General features: G+C 44.9%; 1 protein-coding gene across 1 annotated transcript in view; it reads left to right on the forward strand.

The window, feature by feature from the left end:
• The window catches only part of LBH (limb bud and heart development), a 22,792-nt gene extending 5,046 nt beyond the window's left edge, over positions 1-17,746 (forward strand). Inside the window, exon 3 of the mRNA XM_008579112.1 lies at positions 17,425-17,746. Coding sequence (XP_008577334.1) covers positions 17,425-17,613 — 189 coding nt within the window. The 3' untranslated portion in view covers positions 17,614-17,746. The remainder of the gene's footprint in view (positions 1-17,424) is intronic.
• The last annotated feature ends 4,802 nt before the right edge of the window (positions 17,747-22,548 follow it).

Here is a 22,548-nt window from a genome sequence, read left to right on the forward strand (position 1 = left end):
TTGTAGTATTTAACCAAGCAATATTTATTGAGCACTTTCTGTGTGCATCCTGCTATGCTAGGCACTGCACAAAAGGTCCAGGGCTCGTGTGGGAACCAGTACGTACATAAACATCTGGAACACAGGCAGTCTGGTCAGTCGGGTATGGGCAGTAAGAAGCCACAGTCAGTCCAGGTATGGGCCGCAACAATGCAGTCTTACTGATGGGATCTGGGAAGGCTTGGAAGAGGGATCAGACTGGGGCTGGGCTTTGGAAGAAAATGAGAATTTTGAGAGAGCAACTCCATCTCTAATGTAATTTTTCGCACCTTCAGATACCCCTTGACTCACCCCTGTTTATTCCAGATGTGGGGCTCTACAATGAGCAGCTCTGACAATTTCTTATGACGGATGTTCTCTGGGCCCACTCAAAGCTAGTGCCATCATTAAACAGATTCCCACTAGAGCCCTGGGTTGGCTGAGACTGGCACTGGGCCAGAGCCTATCCGCTATGCATGCTCAGGCTTGGCTCAGTGCTGGGGGCGGGGGATCTCGGAGCTCTGTTCTTGGCGTTACTCCTGGGGATAATAATAGTACGTGGCTTTTATCGAGATTTGCTTTTCCAAGGAACTGAGAATGGGAAGGAGACATCAATCCAGACTTGGCAGATGAAATAGAATCTCAGGCTTGTGATTTGACCTTGACACAAAGACATCAAATAAATGGTACATTGGACTTTGTCAGTCATTCCCCCACCTTCCAGACCTACTGAGAATGAAGCTTTCCTGATTTCTCTTTACCAGATGTGATCTTTCTTTCAATGCTTGCGGCATTTTGTGCTTTCCAAAGATGCCCTGCTAGTCTTCAAGGATCCAGGCTCTGCCTTACCTTCTTCTTGCCCAGGTCCTTGCCCAGGGGATGACTTGTCACCATCTTTGTACCTTTCAGCCATCACCCCTCCCCCACCCAAGGTGCCTGCATGCTCAGTGCCTCCACGGAGCAGGTGCTGAGTGGCCTGTGGTTGTTTCAATGAAGTTGAACATCTTGATTCTACAGCTGGCCCCCTCTGCTTCTGCCTTAGTCTCTTTAAAAGCTCATGCCTATCAAGACTTCTGATAGGTGCCCTTTCTATCCCCTGAAAGATTCAGGTAAGTTCTGTCTATTGTTCCTGGCAGTTCGTGTCATTTTATGAACATGAAGATCGACAGAGCCAGTGCCCTGTTTTGTCTTATGATTCACTCGGATTATCCCCTGAAAGATTCAGGTAAGTTCTGTCTATTGTTCCTGGCAGTTCGTGCCATTTTATGAACATGAAGATCGACAGAGCCAGTGCCCTGTTTTGTCTTATGATTCACTCGGAGAATTAGTTCAATATGTGAAATCTGTGTACACACATTCACTTGGCATGAATTATGACACCCCGAGGACTGGGTGAGTAAATGGATTACTAGAAAGTCTGAGTACATTTTGGGCAGGTTGTGGGCGGCAGCCAGCTCACTGAGCTGAGTGGGAGGGTCTCCATGAGGACATTTGTGTCCCTGATGGCTACAGCTCTCTTCCCACCCTGCATCTGTGGGACTGGGATGTCTGCCATCCAGCACCTCCTTCCTTTTCCTAATTTAAGGAACAAGCCGGTGGCTGCCTGGTGGAGCCTGCTCCTTGCTTGGCTCTGGGGACTCTAAGAGTGGGGTGTCTGGGAATGCTTCTCTGCCAGGGTCTCCTTCCACGCTGCACCCAAAGTGGCCTGGATTCTGTATGGGGAGGGGTCCTGGGTGTTCACTGGGGACACCCGTGCTGCTGCAACCCCAGGGGCACTGGGATGCCCACCTTGCTGCACAGCTTCCCCCAGCACAGCACGCTGAGGCCTCGGCAGTTTTTTCACCCTTGCTGAAGTCTAGATGTAGATACAGCTCCTTGGTTTTCATTTAAAACTGTCCCTTCTAAAGCATCTGGACCAAGACCTGATAACTTTGTCCTTCCTTGGGCTCTTTCAGTTCCTCTCTGATCAGCACAGTCCCTTACTGGCTGCCTTTGTGTTCCACCTGCTGTCATTCTTGGTGGCATACCCCTGCCGGTTGACCTCTATCCATCCGTCAGGCGGGCATCCATCAGGCGGGCACCAGGGAAGCAAGGGGCTCACTGTAAACCAGAAGGAGCAATTTCATAGCACACCACAGTGCCCCATGCCCTGTGCATTCCCTTTGATCTACAGAGCTGGGAGCTTCCTGCACGGGGTCCCCTTCATTACACGGTAGGGAAGTGTGACGGCAGCAGGCTGGCCTCTCATGCTCAGCCCAGGATTTGCTCCTGGCAGTGCGAGCCTCAGCTGCACCCCTGCATTGGGGGTCTGATGGCTGGTGGGGCTGAGAGCCAGCCTTTCCCAGGACAGGACCTCTCAGCCCCATCTGTCTCCCAGGCCCAACAGCAGCCGCCTCCTCTCTCTCCCTCCTCAGTCCGCAGCGGCAGCTCCTCAGAGAGCCGGCTCAGTTTCATCACTAAGCTCAGGCAGCGGTTCAGAGAGCCTTTCTCTGCACCCATGTGTCTGCCGAGCTTGTCTCTCCGATGTTCCCGCTTGTGCAGGATGCACGTGGTGCCATACATCAGCCGTAGGTCAGGCTTCCTTCATTCCCGGGGGAAGCCCTTAGAAAGGTTGCTCCCTGCTCAGTGTCCCACCCGTGTCCCCCCCGCACCCCTGCCTGGCTTATCCACCCCATGTGTAGCTCCTCATTCTCCCCTCATTTGTCACCCCCAGTGGTAGTACCCCACTTGTCCTCAAGAGTTTCAGAGGCCCTGCCGAGTGGCCACATGCAAGCCCCGTGATCACCAGGAAGTCATTCTTCACAACATCAGACTCAAAAAGCCTCAGTTGTCCCTGGAGAGACATAAAACTAAGATTCCAAAACACTTGGCAAGAGCCATCCGGCCATGGACATGACCTGTTACTGGAATTGCAGCAAGTTTTCTTTCTCCTCTCCCTACTCCCTCCACCCCACTCTCCTTGGTAAAAATGATACCGATGTGACATAAAGCAGGCAGTGTGGGCCACCTGGTTCAGAAGCACACGGGGTCCATTCCCTGGGTGGTATTAGGCCTGCGTCTGCATGGACTGCGTCTTTGAGTCTCACCCACTTGTTCAGACCGAGTCTACTTTGTAGGAGGATACAGCACCTTCTCTCCCACACTCAAAGCTGTGATACAAATGTCACGTTCATTGTTTTGGAAGGCCCCTGCATTAGGGCCTGCAGAGGGCTGGGATTATTCCCATGGGGACTTTCCCCCTTCCCCCCACGCCCTGGGTCATAATAGCCAGTCTGAAGCCTGGCCAGGGAAAGAGCAAGCCTCCTTAGCTTTCCTAGCCACGTGTTGACACCAGGACCACCCACCTTCCCTCAAGGGACCTGTGTTGGGCCCACCGCCTCCTGTCCAGCAGCCCTGTGTTCATCACTCTGCATAGCCAGAGGCTGTGTCTTGGACTGCTCTTTGTTTCAAATAGTCGCTTAATGAGTACTAAGTGATTGATTGGGCCCTTCCACTCTTCCTTTCCTGCTCTGAGAACTATCTCTTTGCCTCGGCAATCCCATGATGTAGATTTTTATAGGATCAGCAGTTTTCTAAGTTGGCCCAGTCTCCCATGTTGGACAGAAAGGAGGATTGTACTGTGAGAGAAAGGGGTGAGTTTGGGTGGTGAATCTTGTGACTGTAGCCAAGAGCTATTCCTGGGTGTCTAGTGAATGTCCTGAAATGATCTTTCAAGCCCAAGTCCTGAAATAATCCTTGGAGGATATGAAGACAGGCCTTCATTCATACAACACCTAGACTTGCTGTGGTCTAGTAGCCCCTGCGGTGACTCTGCCCGCCTCTCCCCTTGTCACCTTCCCTTGTCCTCAAGCCTGCCCCGGGAAGGATGCATTCTCAGTAAAAACAAGTCCCATGCCTGCTGCTTCTCTCCTCAGCTGGAGAAGGGCCCTGTTATGGCACAGACCCATCTTGAAAAAAGTTTAAATTTGACCAAAGTTTCTTCAAACTGTTGTCAAGCTAGCATTTTGATCTCAAAGGAAGTGTGGGAGCTCCCTCAGCCCCCTCCCCACTGAACTTAATTGCCTTGCACCATCAGTAAATCATTTTAGGTAAACTGTACAGAAGAGGCACCCAAGCATTTAGCTGAAACTGCATCCACTATTTGCTTCTTGGCCAGGAATTTTATTGGAGTCAATGGGAAGAAAGGTTCTGGATCTCTCACATAAAGTGGAATGGGCCTGCGCCAAGAGGGCATTCACAAACTTCAGTCCAGAGGTGGTTGTCTCTAGGCCTGACTTTCTCCTAACTAGTTTTGGTGTTGTTCCCAGACAGAATTTAAAATATATCTTGAACACATTTTCTGCCTTTACTTTGGAGAGCTTAAAGCTCTTGTCCAACCTGGACTTGAGATGCATTCTTGGCTTTCCCGAATTCCTGAACATTTTCTCCAGATACTGCCCTGTATATAATTTTGTAGGTGGCCATTAGCCCAATACACGTGAGAAGCACCGAGATTAGCCACGGATCCCTGTGGACAGAACCAGTGGTGCACGCTGATGCACACATGCACACGTGCACACACAACTGCTGACACCCACACACATTCAACACTGAAAAGGCAGACAGTGGAATGTTCATAGTCATTGTTTTAGATTAGAGTGTTGTAATTATAGGAAATTTTTTCTGTCTGTCTTTATTAGTAATTTCATATTTTCCCTGATAAAGTATGTATTTTATTATTTCTGTGCTTACTTTTCGAAATTTAAAAGTAACATATGCCCATTGTGGATTTTTTTTATTTTTTTACAACTTTTTGTCTAACAATCACCATAACATCACCATGTATAAATCATAACTATTAACATTTTAGCTTCTTTGCCTTCTTTTCCAATGCACTTATATTTTTATGCAGCCAAGATGACACATCATTGTGTTATGCAGTTTTACTTAACAACATCTAGGTCATCAGCATCATGTCTTCATAACTAACATCTTAAAAATGCTCCAAAGCTACCATTTTTAACAACTGCACAATATTCTGTCATAAATTTAAAGTATAATTTATTTCACCATTCTCGAATTGTTGAAATTTTTAGGTCATATATATTTTTCTCTTATAAATAATATGATAATTCATGTATAATTTTATAAATATATGTCTTTGTGCATACTTTATTTACCATTTCACTAGAATAGAGTCTTAAGAATAGAGTCTTAGGAGTAGAATTTCTAAGTCAAAAGGTAAAAGTGTGAGTAAGTGTTTGTGCATGTTATTATTATAAAGGTTATATTTATTCTTTATAGAAATTTAGGAAAATACAGTGAAATAGAAAGAGGAAAAAACGCCCATATTCTTATCACTGAAATATTTTGGTATACTCAAGTATTTTTCTGTGCATTTATATTTAAAAAATAAAATCGAGATAATACCGTGTATGCTGTAATGAATCCTTTTTTCACTTAATATAATATTGTGACTATGTTTTTGTCATTTGGCTCTCTCATTTTGTTATGTACCACTTATTGCTGAATATTTAGGTTGTGGCATATTTTGTTCTTACAGAGAACACTGTTCTGAACACCATTTTATGTAAATCTCAGTACAGGCCTGATTCATTTTCTTGGAATAAATTTCTGAAAGTAGAATTACTGATTCAAAGAGATTCAACATCATTAAGCCTCTTGATTATATATTACCTTAAAAACAGAAAACATAAATAAAATAGTTTAGCAAAATATAAACTCCCAGCATTGAAAGCTCTAGCAAATAAAAGTCTCAGGAGTATAACATCTATAAAGAGGGGAAATAGAAGAGCTTTGTGGATAGTCAGAAAGGTGTATGGTTAAAATGTTTAGGGGATGTCATATATCTTTCTATGTTTTAATTTTTTTTTTGTTTTGAGTATGATCATAGCATTTGCTGATGTTTAAGCAACATTTAGCCAGTGCTGCAAAATAGGTAGTGATCATATTCTTGTCCCACAGTAGGTACAGCGACACAGTCTCTGGATTACAAATGTATACGGGTCAGCGATAATGACATTGGAGCACAGTGTGAACTTGAACAAGACTAGTGAAATCACATTAGCCTGGAGACCCACGAAGGTTAGCCAGATGCATGCTTAGTCCCCTGGACCATCCTGGTTCCCATGGGGTTCCAGGTCTGGCTCATGTCACGCTCACAGTTGAGATATATTGCTTCCCTGGAGTTAATGATGGGTTAGGCACTTAGACGTAAATCTAAACAAAAGGAACTCTTGGGCCAAGCGCCCAAAGGTGTTCTACAACTCTTCAAATCTCCAGGTGCTTTGCAACATGTAAACAGCCCAGGCCAGTGTTCGAGTAGGGTCCACATACTCCCAGTAGCTTACAAAGTTGATTCAAGTGTTACACAGACCACGTTTAAAATGTTCGTGCATTTTTATGGATACTACCTATGGCATGTAATACTAATTTTCTATTTATGTAGTGATAGAGTTTCATTTTAAAGCAAATATGTTTTAAACACATGAGTAAAGAAAAAACATAACATGAGCGTGGATATAAGAGAAATTAAGAAGGGGTTCTATGAGGCTGACAAACACTGGTTCACATGAGTGTGAAATTCCACAGCGGGGTTCTTTTAAAGAACATCACTGTTGTTACCATGAAGGAAATTTTTCTTCAAAAGTTAAATATATGCTCTTAGATGGAAGCATTCTTAAAGGTCAGCTAATACTAAATTATGATTCTTATATTTCCTTAGTCATTTGCCCCCTTTGACATGGTAGTCGAAGCATCAGGATTCTTCCTGGACGTTTTCCTTGGCATTTTAGTATTGGAGATTTGCATGCTAAATTACTTCTTAATGATGCTTCTGAGTATATACTACTTACCATTTTAACAAAGTGTTAAAACAGGAGGCCAGCTGCCCCTGGGGTTCACAAAAACTTTCCGAGGGTCATGCCAGCGGGGAGAGCCTTTGGGAAATCCACTTCCACATCTCGGGCTTCCTTCTCTTGCTTTGCCCAAACTGCATTTCCTGAGGACAGGCTTCACCAGTGTTCTTTTCCCAGCTTCTGTCAAGCTCACCCTTCTCCCTTTTTACAAGAGATGCACCTGTTGCTCACTCTCCCAAATCTTCTAAAGTTCCTTCCTCAGTGTACAGAGACTTCAGGGCATCAAACAAATAAGCCATTCACAACATTACTGCCCAGGAAGCCCCGTAAATCCCACCCAGCCATGACAGTCAGACACAAATTCACTAAAAATTTACCTTTGTGTTTAATAATTATTTATGATATGCTCTTTGATCAGTTATACACTAGCAGAGGCAATAAGCCAATACAGATTTTATTACCATTATTAACAAAGCCTTAAGGTCATGGGACATTTTTTAAAATGTCAGCTTATATATATAAATGCATCTTTGTATTGCAGAGAAGTATGAAAATGACTAAAAACTTTCAAACATAAAAATATATTACATTAAGAAAAAACTATGGATAAATGGAATGGAAATAAAGTTTCACATAGAGAAAGGACTAATGTAAGATTTGGCTTAGGAGCTGTTCATGAGTTTTTAATAGGCGATGGTTCATGTCAAATTGCTGTGTTATTTATCATCCATTGAGCACATTTCAAAGAGTGGTTATGCTTTTTGAGAATTCCGTGGGGTAACGTGCTTCTTCTTGTCTGTGGGTATTTATATTTCCACTCTCTATACATCAATTACCCCACATCTATCTGATTTCCATATTCCAGAATTTTGTTATTAATTCCCCTCATCTGCTCCATCTCTTCTTGCATTCTTCATCCTGGTGGGTTTATGCCTTTTTAGCCCTTTCCTGTCATTTTAGTGAACTTTAAAGAGGAAGTAGAAATAAAGGTGTACATTCAATCCTAAGTAAATAAATAAATAAGAGTGGCATAAAAGTTTTATTTTAAAGTTTTAATATTTATAATAGGAGACACAGATGTTCAGAGTTACTGTAGGGAGTACACAAAACATTTGGAAACCATGGATTTACACACTCCACTTGGAATCAAAGCTATGGCACTATAGCATCTCAGCTTTGAGGATGGTCCAGTCGCCTTGATATGGGACATTCTCTACAGTAACATATGACACCAAGTCATCCCGGTGTTCTCTGAATACTGCCAGTGACACTGAGCTCAGAAGCCCTCAACAGAAGGATTATGGAATAAGAATCTGGATAACTGGTTCCTAACCTGGGCTTTGTTACTGTGTCTGTCATCTCAAGCAACTCTCATCACCTCTTTGGGCCTTGATTTCTTCACCTATAAGTGAGAGAGTTAATCTCTATCATTTGCATTAGAGCATTGAATAGTAAGGTGAAATTCTCCATCCTGATCCTAGATCTGCCCACTGGAGTTAAAAATCTGCTTTTCTTTCCTTATATCAGCCTTTCAGATATTTGAAGGCACCTTTTATGTTCCCCTCGAATCTTTTCCAGTTCTGAAATATGTGTTGTCTTTCAACCTTGACTTACATAGTCATCTTTCTGAGGGTACTTTTTCTCTAGGCCAATGATTCTCAAACTTTTTGGTCCCTTTTACACTCTTAAAAATTATTTAGGACCACCCAAAGAGCTTTTGTGTATGTGGATTATGTCTTTTGATACTTACTAGTTTAGAAATGAAAACAGAATTTTAAAATTTTTTACTTATTAATTCCTTTAGAATAACAGTAAAACCATTACATGTTAATATAAATAACAGTTTTTAATAAAAAATAAATATATGTTCTAAGACATAAAAATTTAGTGAGAAGAAAGGCATTGTTTTACATTGATGCAATTCTGTTTAATATCTAGTTTAATAGAAAAAGGCTAGATTCTTAGATGTGCTTCTCCAGTCAATCTGTTGCAATATGTGTTGGTTGAAGTAAATGGAGAAAATCTGGTCTATGCAGATATGTAGCTAGAAAAGGAAGAAATATTTTCACAGCCTTTTCAGATATTTCTCACCAAAGCTCAAGTGGTAGTTTCTTAAACTTCAAAGGCAGTGTGGTATGTGAAACCTTGTCAATGAACTTCTTGTATTCTTACATTAAAATTCATTAGTCTATCTTGAACTTTGAGTAAACCTTTTATCCATGCTTGGTTTTATAGTGTAATATGCTCATCATTCGAAAAATATAGGCTCATTGAGTTATGCAGATCTCCCAAATGTTGACACATTTCCTTATACGATATCAAAAAAATCACATTAGTTAATATATCCACTAGTCTCCTCAGAATGTCTTCAAATATTAGGAAGCTGTCAAGCTCATGATGGCTGATACAAGTTTTCCAATTCATTGAGTTATGCAGATCTTCCAAATGTTGACACATTTCCTTACACGATATCAAAAAAATCACATTAGTTAATATATCCACTAGTCTCATCAGAATGTCTTCAAATATTAGGAAGCTGTCAAGCTCATGATGGCTGATACAAGTTTTCCAAAATTTTATTTTTTCTGGAAACCTCTATTTTTATATTTGGTGACAAAATACTATCATTTTCCTTGAAGTGACAAGCTCACTTTGTTCATTTTTGAGAAAATGTCTGATACATACCCCAGTTGGAATAATCATAGTTTGTTGGCTAGTCCTTCTTTCATGTAAAAATGGAACTCCATGGAAAAAGTGGCTAGTTGAGCTGGCAACTCAATCAGACGAGTGCTTCTCCTCAAGACAACCATTGTACCTCAGCATGCAGCAGAAATGCTTATGCTGGCTTTCCATTTCACCACATAGACTATTAAAACAACATGTATTTAAGAGTTAATATTTAATAAAAAGTAATGTTTACTGCTTCCTCAAGGATGTTCTTTTTATCTTCTCTTTAATTGTGAGTGTAAAGTGGTGAACAATGCAAGGATGACAAATACAAGTCAGTTTGCTGCCTCCATATTAATTCTTGCTAAGGGCCCAGCAATTTTACCCACTCTTGCTTTTTATACCATTAGTGCAAGTGTCAACACAGCAGAAAAGGCAAATAACATCTTAATATTATTATAAGAATATTTGAACTGCCTCCCCGAAAGTATCTTGAGATTCGAGCTTTGAGAACCACTGCCCCAGACTGAACAAAATATGTCTGATAAGAGGTTAGTAGGACCATCAGCTTCTCTATTAGTGTAGATGGCTTCGATGAAATGAGTGTATCTCTAGGAATATAGCCCTGTGTGCTTCAGTTGTTAGCATCAATGCTGCAGTTGTGACCAACTGAAATCTCCAGGCCTCCTTTACAGGAGCTACTATCAAGCAAGGCGTCTTGTTTGGGGGAAAAAACTTTTTTTTAACTTAAAGAAAGACAGGTAATTAGCTGATGACCTCAATTTGGGGACAAGGCGAGTTGGCCTGGCAGTGTGCTGCAGAAGTGATAGTGACTGAAAGCCAAGCAAAGGCCATGGGCAAAGCTGCAAAGACGTCCTAGAGACTTGAAAGAGTTGGTACAGGGATGGGTTTGGAAGCCACATGGTAGGGGTTAGGAAGGCAACTTCAGACAAGGATGGGAAGGCTGTGGGACCAGGCTAAATAATCAAGATTTTTGTCTCCAAAACAAAGAGTCTCTGGATGTGACTAGTAGGCCTGTCTTCTTTTAAGAGGGCAATGATGATATGCTCAATGGACATGGGTATTTGAAATCATCTATGCCAGATAACTACAGTCTTTTCTTACCACCCCAGAAAACTTTCAGAAAATTCTCTAACATGCCAAAAGCCTCATTAGTTTGCTGGGCCCAGAGTTATCAGTAGCAATTAGTGCTAATTAACTGGAATTTGGAACTCCTGACTTGCAGGATGGGTGTGTGTTTGAGAGATGTTTTTGAAAGATGGTGTTTATCCAAAGGATTTCCTTTTCTTTCAAGTGTCAAGGCTGGAGGCTTAAGCATCTTTGATCCAAAGGAAGGAGGTCCAGCAGTTGTTATAAAGCCCCAAATCTCAGCTCATGTCCCCAAAGGATTAGAGGCACAAGGGAAGGGCAGGATAGGGTGAGGTGGATATTCTATAGCCCAATCCAGGGGAGATTTGAGCGAGGTTAGAGTGTCAAAGTTGGACAGTAAAGCTGAGTGGCCTCCGAGTAGAGACTGGAGAATGTTCTTTCCTCCCTGATCCAGTCGGTAGCCCCCTGCCCCTTTGCTATAATTCTCTCTGTTCTTACTAGCCACATTTCACTTTGAAAACTCAGTAAAATGCAAATGATAAAAACAAGAAGAAGATAAAATAGCACAGCCAAATATTTCAAGGACCATATTTCTTGCCTTCACATATTGTCAGGGGCAAAGTGCAGGGTGCATTTTTCATTTGCACGAGCTGCTGCTCATTCATTCAGCCCTTGGCAGAGCAGGATGCTGGTAGAAATCTGCCCATTGTTATAAACCAGCCCCTCCTAGGAAGGCATAAACAGGCAAGGCCAATCCATTGTTGTTCTCCAGGAAAAATAAGAAATCCAGACTTTGGGAAGCCAGGGGGCAGGGGGTGGCCGGCCCCTGGAGTGGGCCGAGGGAGGAAGGAGGTGCCTGATGGAAAGACCTCTGGCTGCAGGGCCTGACCCTGAAAGACCACAATCAGGACAAGGCAGTGGTTTCTCTTCCAGCTGCCATGCCCTAGGGAAACAGAGGCACTGGGAGAGAAGTGATGATGTCGCAGCCATTTCACCATTGGCCCAAGAGTTGTGATTACAAGCCTAGGAGTGCTTTTCCCCCTCTCTAGTACCAAGCTACAGCTGCTGGCTTTCCAGTGCCTTACTCTCAGTGCTCCTTGGGGATCCCAGCCTTACCTGATAAGAACCAGCATTAGGAATTTAGAGTTTACAGAGCATGTGCACACATACCTGTATTCATTTCTCTCCAAAGCCCTGTAAGATCAGAATTAACATTAATCCAAATTTATAGACAAGGAGAAGAGCGGTCTGGCACTGTGCTGCTTTTCACACGCAGCAGCAGCATCGTGTTGACTTCCAACAAGCCTGTAATGTGCAGATGACTTCCTCATTTTACTGAGGAGGCAGCTGAGGCTCACAGAAGCTAAAATGACCAAGGTCACAGAGATAATAAGAGACAGGGGAAAGGTAAAAGCCCAGTCTTTCAGACTCCTGCCTGTGGCAGTGGCGATTTTCCATAGCAGGTTGGGGTTGCCTATTTTCCTCTCTGCAACTAGGGAGGGTAGAAGCTTACTGTATGGTTCTGTACACAGTGCCTTGGGGACTTGGCCTGGTTATTTATCTCAGTCCTCTGCCCTCCCTCCTCTTTCCTCTGTTCCACCCCAGCAAAGAGGAGTGGGATGTGCAAGCTCCTGAGGTCTCAGCTTACAGATCTGGTAATTAGCTCTTTGTGTCCAGTTAACCACCTTTCATTTCGCCTGCCTGCGGGTATCCACTTTCCCTATTAGCATCTCTCAGCTCTTTGCCAAACCCTCCGCCCTCCATGTGGCCAGCTCAGGTTGTCTCTCAGAGGTGATGGCTGAGAGACACGCACACACAAGGGAGGGAGGCTCCGACCAGAATGGCTCACATTTTCCATCCCAGGTGCCAGGCATCTCTCTCCTGTCCCCACCCCAAGGCACCTAAGTTTAGGTCACCTGGCTTAGAGGCAGACAGTTGATAGCTAGGCCCCCAAATTTGAGGCCTTTAGAGCCATGGTGTTGCCTTTCATGTCCCCTTGATGGGTGAAATGGGAGCTGGCTCATTGCCAACTTTTACACCTAAGAAAAAGCCTGCTGACTAATCCCACATCTCCAGAGGCACACCCTCAACCCCAGAATTCTCTGCACTGAGGCTGCCTGTATTGGTCAGTCAACAAACAACCCGAGTTTTCCTGGACAGTCCTGCTTTCCTGTACTCATGCTTAATCATCTGTCCCCTGTGGCAACCACTAGCCTCATATAACTACTTAAACTTATGTTTATTTTTATTTACTTATATCCTACATAAGTTTATATTAATACAAATTAAATAAAATTTAAAATTTTAGCCACATTTTAAGTGCTCAATAGCCACATGTGGCTACTGGCTACTGTATTGTACAGCACAGATAGAGAACATTTTCATTATTGCAAACACTCTATTGGACAGCACTGATCTGTACAGCCGGCAATTCCAATATATTGGCATCCAAACTACATCTCATAGACTGTGTTTTCTTCCTCGAAGGTCCTAAAGCTCCCTCTACCATTCAAGTGAATCCATTTGAGTTCTCAAAATGTTCAGAGGCTGTTGGGATTGGAGGCCACCTGGCAAAGGGTGCCTCTGAAGAAGTGTTCCTGGTAAAACTCAGCATCAGCAAGGTTGAACATCTGATATTCCTACATAGTAGGTCATGCAGGACCCGGGATGTTCTTGGTGTGTGTGACCATCAAGATGTTGTTCCATCTGCAAAGGAGGGGGCTTGGTGTCCACTAGTTTCAACCAAGCCATCAGCCTTGGCAGCCCAGGTGATAGCTGGATGTGGAGTCCAGTGTCAGCAGAAGGAGGAAGGTATAGGGCCCAGATGGAGAATCCCTGATGGGGATGGATGCTTCTAGACCTGCCCTGCCCTGTGGTGGGGGTGGGGAATACCTCTTGGAGTCTCCCATCTTTCTTTCTTACCTTTGGAAGATGAGCTTTGGCTGCAGAGGGAAGAGAAAAGGGTTTTTTTTGTTTTTTTTTTTTTGCCTTTCTGTAGTCCAGAGAGAAGGAGCACTTTGGGCTAAGAGGTTTAACTAGAAGCAGTTTCTTTTTGGAACAGGCCTGCCAGTTGCTGCAGGCAAACGGCACACCGGGCTGGCCGGCTGCCTCAACCCTACCTGTCATGTGCTTGGCAGGTCTGACTCGAGTCCTTTTTTTCCGCTCCCTTCCCCACCCCACCAAATTGCAGTTGCAACCTCTCATTTTTCTGCTGCCTAGATGATTAAAAAGCATGACTTAGTGGAAAAATGTTGACCTCCTTGGGGTCAGCCTCTTGAACAGCTGTCAGAGATAAGACTGTGCTGGCAAAATACTCAGCAACACTTTGCAAGGCTTTCTTTCTCTTTGTGAGGAAACCAGAAGCTGTTTGGTTCTGGATGCTTTTTGTTTTTGGAGAGAGCTACAATCTTCAGAAGCGCAAATTGGTATAATCTGTTAATAAAATAAAACCTCTGATGAAAAGTTTAGATTATTATAGTGATTTTTAAAAATACGATTAATAGGCTTTGTAAAAAAAAAAAAAAATTAATGGGTGCCTGCTTTGAGCAATTCAGGGAGCAAAGTTCTCTGGCAACTAAGCAGTATCAGAAGTTCAATGCTCAGATTTCCCCCAAGGACTTTAAAGACTTAATTGTGCAGCTCTTGGTATGAATGACATTGCTCAGAGTTATTTTAATTACTGTGTTAGTATCACTGCCTCTTGCTTGGAGATTGGATACTTACTGGCCAGTTGAAATTGCTCCAAAGAGGACACTGCAATCTGAATTTAGCTTATGTCCTTGAAGTATTTTATCATCTTTGAATTTGCCAAGAACATGTACCCACCTGGTGAGACAAGAAGGTCATGTCACTTCTCAAAATGAGAAACTGAGGCACAGGAGGGTGTGAGGATTTGACTGGAGTCATAAAATTGATGTCAAGGACATAGTAAGAATCTGTTGTCAAATGAACCAATATGTTGTCAAATGAACACTTCATGTGAAGTCCTACAGGTCTGGGTTTGGGTCCCAGTTCAGCCACTTACTAGGTATGTGGCTTTGGGCAAGTCACACGCCCTCTCTGTGCTTCAGTTTCCTCATCTAATAAAACAGGGATTACACCACTACATACTTCATAGGACTAGAGTGAAGACTGAGATTCTGCTTGGCAAAAATTTCATCTGTCCTTGTCATCATTATTTTAACCTTTTTCCCCTTGTTGTAGGAAAAGACTATTCCCAGCTTGAAATGAAATCCTATGCTTCCCACCCTTATTGCCCTGTCCTCCTTCTGCTGGCTTTGCCCTGCTTCTTGTCTTTTTCACTCTTTCCTGGCTTGCATGACCATAACCAGACTCAGGTTTTCACCTCTCCCAGCCACAGGCTGAGGGCCAAGTCCCAGGCAGGCACAGCCCCGGGCTTGTGAGGTCCAAGGGTGCAGGCAGCAGCCAGGGTCTATACGGAGCCAGGTATCCACCCCTTGATATCCCACAGCTCTGTCTCAGGTCCTGAAGGTTGAGAGCAAGGATCTGGACTAGAAAGCCCATCTTTCAGACCTGGCTGTCCAGAGGATCATCCTGGTGCCTGAACTGATGCCTTCAGTCTGGGCAGTCGAGGCCCAGGCTCCTGCTCACCCTCGTGGGCAGTTTTCCATCTGTGCAGAGGGAATGTTGCCCTGTGGCATCCTGCTTCAGTTTTCAAATGTCTCTGCTGCTGAAAACAGCAGATCTAGGGTCAGATCCTGGCTCTGCCATGTGACCCTCAGAGTCCCAGGTCTTACTCTCCTAAAGGTCCTTACTCTCCCAGGTCCTTGCTCTTCTGGGGTCGGCCTCCCATGCCGCCTTTGACCCACACTGGCCAAGCCCCTCCTCTGCCTCGTTTTTCTCCTGCCTGCCACTATGATGCTTTTTATGAGCCTTGTTAAGTCTTTAATGATGCTTGGTTGTGCAGCTGGCTTAAGGCTTAATCCCCAGCAATAGGCCTTTATTGGATAAATGGTTAATAATCACTCATCTGCAGGGATTGGGAGGCTTCGTTGAGGTCCTTGATTCCCGAAAGGCCCATGTGGCCTGTGACGTGACCAGAGTGTGACTTGGCTGGGGCAGCGCTGCTTGGGGTTTGGGGTGCATTGAAACCTTGGAGCACCATGGAAGTTAGGAAGGCCTGAGTTCACAGGAGAGCATTTCCTCTCCCTCCCGGGGATGGAGGACACCTGTCTGCTGCTGTGGGCCTGTCTCCATCTGGGCAAGGAGCAGGCAGCTCCTGGGATCCCTTCAAATATATGCCTCCACCAGCTGCACGTTTTGCTTTCCTTTTTTTTTTGCCATGAACAAACTGTGTAACCTTGAGTGAGTTCCCTGCCCACTCTGGGCCTGGGTTTCCTCATCTATCAAATGGACAGGTGGGAAGACGACATGGCCTTGAAGATGCCTGGTATCTGTGATTTTGTGAGCCCCAGTGTCCCAGACAGAGGCTCCTCTCTCTGGTTCTCAGGTGTGTCACCAAGTGCTGTGAATGGCAAGGGGCCAGCAGCCCAGCCGATTAAGTACTTAAGCTGCTGGGCAAAGAATTGGGTCAGCTGTAGTCACAGGGCAGTGTGGGCAAAGGGAATCCACAGAGCCAGCCTTGGCCCTTGATTTTATAGTCTGGTTTGGGGTTTCTGCCACCTCTGGGCAGGACACACAGTAGGAGTTAAAGAATGAAGCCTTGTTGATGAGACTCTAGAAAGAGAATTAGACTGTGATATAGAGCTGGCAAGAAGCCAAGAGTAGCTCACAGGTGACAAAAGAAGGAGCCTTGGATTTCGTTCCCAGCTTGCCGTGACTGAGGCCATGCATTCAATCTGGATTTGGCTTTGACTTTGCAGTTGCCAGGGGATCAGAACCCATCTACTTTAGGGGCAGGGTGATTGGGGCCTGAGTGTGGGAGTCAGAGACAGACCTGGGTTTGAATCTCATTCCACTCTCACTAATTCCCAGGCTGTGTGGTCTTGGACAACCTACTTCCCCAGGCCTGAGATTCTTTAAAACAACATTAGCAACACCTATTTTTCAGCGTGACTGTGTTGGTTTGAAATTATATATGTAGGGCCGGCCCAGTGGCACACTGCTACAGTGCGCCGCTTGGGAGCGCGGTGGCGCTCCCGCCAAGGGTTCAGATCCCACATACAGACCGGTTCCCACTCACTGGCTGAGTGAGGTGCGGGTGCAGTACTGAGGGTTGCGATCCCGTTGCCGGTCCCGGTCCGGTATGGGCGCGACACTGAGGGTTGCGATCCGTTGCCGGACACGAAAAAAGACAAAAAAAAGAAAAAGAAAAAAAGAAATTATATATGTAAAGCACGTGGTAGCCTGTTCATCCTAGGTGCCAATAAACATCCTGGGAAGAACTTAATGTTATGGTACCTGTTGTATCCTTTAAACTGCTGGCGTTAAATGCTTGCTGCAGAGAGAGACATGACTTACTGTGGGTGGCATGATTTTGAATTCTTTTATCTGAAAATAAAATAAAATAGAGTACAAACAGCATTCCACCAAACTTTTAGACTCAGTGGCACTGCCCCAAAACTTTCAGCTTTAGGATTAGAATCAAAGTCTGGCTGAAGGACAGAGTCCTGTGTGGCCCCAGAATTTATTCCCCAGGTCCCTGCTGTATGCCTCCTGCAATCCCAAGGGAATAGCACAGTCCCTGGCATACGGCAGGTGCTGTGTATGCCATGTGGATGTGAAGAGAAGGAACTGAGTTTCTCTTTTCAAATATGTACATGACCGGCTTCCTGCTCTGCTTTTATTTCAGATCTTCCCCGACCCATCCGACTTTGACCGCTGCTGCAAACTGAAGGACCGCCTGCCCTCCATAGTGGTGGAACCCACAGAGGGGGAGGTGGAGAGTGGGGAGCTCCGGTGGCCCCCCGAGGAATTCTTGGTCCAGGAGGATGAGCAAGACAACTGCGAAGAGACGGTGAAAGAAGACAAGGAGCAGTAGAGTCCTGTGGACTCCCACGGGGTCGTGCCCGCCAGCCTCTGCACCTGAACTGTGTTTTTCCCATCGCCATGGAAGAAGAGAGGGAGCCACAATAGTTCTGCAAATGTCAAGCAAGGCTTCTGTTTTGCACCTGCAAATCACCGAGTTGGTTTTCTTTTCTTTTCTTGTCTTTTTTTTGAGATTTCTCAAGCAGTGGAGCCCTCTGCGACCATTTGCAAGGCCTTCTGAGAAAGGAAGCGGCTTAGAGCCAGAGAGGGGGGTGGGGGAAGCGGGTGCTGTTTTTGAGATCATTATCTGAACTCAAGCAGCAAGAGGCAGCGGTGGGATTCCAGTGGGCTCTGGGGGGTGGGGGGATGGGGGGTGTGCAAAGCAAGCAAGGAACATTTTGGGTAAGAAAACAAACACTAGGCAAAAGAGATAATGCATGTTTTTAAGAAAACATCGAGCAGAGAGCTGCAGCCAGGAAGTACTCTGCAAACATTGGCTCTGGCTGCTGGGGCATCAGAAAACCGAGTCTTCATCTCTCTCTGGTTTCACCCACTACCGCCCCTTGCTTTTAGTTCAGGCCTGTTGGTCTGTGACAGCAGGAGGGTAAAGGAGAGCAGGAGAACCTGGCTGCTTGCGTAGCCAGCTGGAGGTGATGTGCAGGAAGGGTCCCCGTCCTTCTCCAAGGACTCTGCTCCCAACTGTGGGAGGCTCACACAGCTGAGGGAATCTGGAGGTTTTTAAGAGGCAGCGCTTTTGAGCTTTTCTCTCCTGATTTATTCTTTTTGCCTCTCAGCACTGTGGGGAGTTAGCAAGAGCACTTCCTGCCCATAGTGGAGGCCCTGCAGGGACACTTGGGCACAAAGGTCCCTCCCTCCACTGCTGCCCTCACAGGACTGGCTCTCAGAGTCAGAGCAGAGGCACAAGTGGGCAGGCTCTTCCTTCTCATCACCACCACCCTCCCGGACCCTGGCCATAGCAGTGGGCACATGGGTCCCTGGCTTTGCTGCAGAGTCCAGGCAGCCTGACCCACTACAGTACCCGCTCTCATGTGGATGTTTGGCCAGTTTTTCTTGTGGGAGCTGAGTGGAGAGCAGAGGCACTTTTTCTGCTTCTTTTTGGGGAAGATTTTATGCAGGTCCTAAGAGCTGTCACAGCCTGGGAATTACTGCACAGGGGTGCCAAGGTGCTCATGTAGCAGTCTTGGGATCAAGTTTGAAACTAAAAGGTGTCATGAGATACCTGGCTTCTCCCCCTGTTGTTCCTGGATGAGGGTGGGAGGAAGGCGGGGTGAGGGAAGCACTGATGTCCCTGCTGAATTGTGGTCTGCATCCCTCCCACCCCCACCTATTTCCTGCAAGGGCACCAGTTGCATGAGAAAGTTAGCCTTTGCACTTAGAGCTTTCTAGCATAGTTAGGAACCATCTGGAGCTGCATGTTGCAGGACAAATTCTTTGAGCCATCTCTATCTCAGAGCAGGACTGTGTGGCCAAGAGGTGGACTTAGAGCCTGCCTTGGGCTGAACTTGGCCAATCAAGGCACTCACCATGTTCCCCCACGTCTCCGGTCAGTCTGGGTTGACCCCGGTTTTGGACTTGTGTGTATAGCTGAATTTAATACCTCAAGGTCACTGTGTTTCTGGGGGACATTGGGACAGGAGGACAAGGGTATGCTGTTGATAAGGCAGTCAGCAGGATTTAGTGTGGGGAAGCCAAAGCTCACCCTCACCCCCTGCTTCCTTTCTCTGTGGTCTGCCTGTGTTACACACACCGATGGCAATAACTTCTTCCAGCTCCTCGCAGGAGAGAGGCCTCCCACCTGCGATGCGAGGGGTTCTCTTTCCTGCTCCCCCATTTGCTCTGTTGGCTGCGGAGAGTCGCTCATTGTCATCCGCTCGCAGCGTTTCTCATCCCTTGCCTCCCTTTGTGGATGGATGGGGATCTTGCCTTTTCAATTCCTGTGTTTTGGTGTCTCCCTCTCATCTGCTACCCTGGAACATCTGTCCTGGTCTTGCCATGTGATGGGAATGTGCTTGTAAACTGCGTAACAAATCTACTTTGTGTATATGTGTTTGTGGGGTTGGTTTATTATTTTTGCCGGTCACTAGACCACTTTGTACGACCGTGTGCAGTCTCAGCAGGCGAGGGGCTGACAGCTAAGGTCAGGACCCTCAGTGGTTGAGTCTCTGGAGGGAGACCCAGCTGCTCCTGGACAAGTGGCTGAGCTCCTGTCTGGCCTCTTTTTTTTTGTTTTGTTTTTTAAGTAATTTGTGTGTATTTCTAACTGATCGTATTGAAAAAAATTCTAGTATTTCAGTAAAAATGCCTGTTGTGAGATGAACCTCCTGTAACTTCTATCTGTTCTTTTTTGAGGCTCAGGGAGAAACTAGCATTTTTTTTTTCCAAACTACTTTTTGTCACTGTGACAGTTGTAAATAAAGTTTGAAAATGCTTTCCACTCTGGTCTGGTTTCCTTCTTTCTTCCTGCTCCATTGGAATGGAGTGAGCTCAGGAGAAAGGTGAACTCTTGCAGGAGGCTGAGTTGGGAGAAGTCCCAAGTCCTCACGTTTCTCACGTGCTTCCTTCCTGAGTGAGCCCATCCATGGCTTTTTATACCCACCTGGATGAAAGCATGCTTTTTCTTCTTCTGCAGCAGTTGTTCTCAATTCCGTATGCCCATTAGAATCACCTAGAGAGCTTTAAAAACAAGTACAGGGGCCTTACCCCAAGAAACTCGGATTTCAATGGTCTGGGGTAGAGTCCAAGCATTAGTAGTTTCTAGAATCACCTGGGGAGATTTGAACCCACAGTCAAAGTTTGAACTACCTTTCTATGGGAAAAGAAGCCTAAGATATATTGTTAAGGTCATTCACAAAGGCTGGGCGGGGGTGGGGTGGTGTTGGCAAATAGGTAGGTATAGGGAGCTCAAGTAGCCATTCCAGCCATTTACTGAGTGCACACTGCTTGTCAGACACTGAAAACAGGTTGGGAAACAAAACAGCAGTGGTCCTGTCTCTCATGGCACCACTTTAGTGTAAAGTTAAATGACAAATACAGTGACTGCAAGGCAGGAAGGAACTGGGATGCTCTGAGACTGAACATCAGTTGAGAGTGTCAGGAAAAGCTTGGGAAGAAGTGAGAAGGAGGACTTAGCCAGGGAATAAGTGGTGGGGAGAAGAGGGGCGTGGGGAGAGCAGCTTGGAATGAACCTGACAGGTGGGGGTGGGAGGGGAAGTTGGATGATCTGAGCTGCTTAGGCCTGGGCAAGGAGTTTGGATGTTATTCAAAGTGCAAGGTCAAGCATTGTAAGATTTATATTTTTGCACAATCTGGCTCAAAGGAGATGGGATTGGAGGGGGCACAATGAGAATCTTGGAAACCAGGAAGGAGGCTTTGTGGAGGTCAGAGAGAAGGTAGTGCTTTGGAGAAGGAATTTTTGGATGTTTTTCTAACCCAGAACTGGATATTTTTGGCTTCACCCAGCCCTCATCTGGGCTTCTGACCATGGTAAGTACATATTATCCAGTGATCTTTCTGAGGGTGTCCTCCAATATTAATAGAATATCAATCCACTTTAACATTAGCCTTAGTGAAACCTCTAGACCTCTGGATCTGCTGCCGTGAGGATAACTTGTAGGACTTGATCATCCTCATATTGGACTGTCCCTCTATTTCCCTCCAACAGCCTGAGGATGGAGCTCATTAGAATGCAGCCTCCTTGAACACAGGCATGCAGAAAACTCTTTATTTGCAGATGATATCATCTATGTAGAAAATCCTATGATATCTACAAAAAAAAAATGCTACTAGAACAAATATGTGAATTTAACATGGTTGCAGGATCTAAGTTCAATATACAAAAATTAACTGTAATTCTATATACTAATAATCAACGATAGAAAATTGAAATTTAAAATACCATTGACATTAGCATCAAAAAATATATACTACTTAGGGATAAATCTGACAAAAAATCATACAAAACCTGTTCAACAAAAACTACAAAACAACTGAGAGAAATTAAAGAAGACCTACATAAATGAGAGATACACCATGTTCATGGATCTGAAGACTTCATGTTACTAAGATGTCAGTTCCCTCTGAATTGATTTGTAGACACAACACAATCAAAGTTGCAGCAATCTTTTTTGGATAAATTGATGATCTCATTCTGAAATTCAGATGGAAATGCAAAGGACCTAGAATAGCCAAAGCAAATCTGAAAAAGGAAAAGTTGGAGGACTTGCAATTCTTAATTTCAAAACTTATTGCAAAGCTACAGTAATCAAAACAGTGTCATACTGACATCATGATAGTCAAATAGATCAATGGAACAGAGAGTCCAGAAATAGACCCAAAAATGTATGCTCAGCTGATTATTTTACAAAGGTTCTAAGGCAACTCATGAAGAAAGGATAGTCTTTCCAACAAATGGCACTGGCACAACTGAAATGACACTGGAACTCCTGGGGATGAAAACATGAGTCTTTGCTTCTGCCCCCTGCTGTCTTCATGTGACTTTCTAAACAGAACAATTATTTGTTTGGAAAAAAGTTCCTTCATCCCTTTTGAAGTTGGCCAATCACTTCCATACTGTCCCACTTCACTCTAAGTCACCTCATCTCTCTCTGAAAGAGACTGGTGAACTTTGCTGTGTTATTTAGGCCAACTTGCATTCAAGTCCTGCTCAGCCCCTCCATATGTGCTTCGGGCCACTGATTTAATGTCTAGGATCCACAATGCTCTTGTTTGTGAAATGGGGATAAGAGTAGCATCTCCTGCATAGGGGTGTGAAGATTGGGCATGCAGTGGGGGCTTCACAACTCAGAATTTTTATCTCTTCTTGAAGATCTAGTGGCTAAGGAACTAGCCCCTGCTTCCTCTCCCCTTCTTTTTGCTCTGTGTCATTTGTACACACCAACATTCAAAGGTAGCTTCAAGGTAAAGACAC

The sequence above is a fragment of the Galeopterus variegatus genome, unplaced genomic scaffold (assembly GCF_000696425.1).
Source record: "Galeopterus variegatus unplaced genomic scaffold, G_variegatus-3.0.2 Scaffold1812, whole genome shotgun sequence".
NCBI classification, from domain to species: Eukaryota; Metazoa; Chordata; class Mammalia; order Dermoptera; family Cynocephalidae; genus Galeopterus; species Galeopterus variegatus.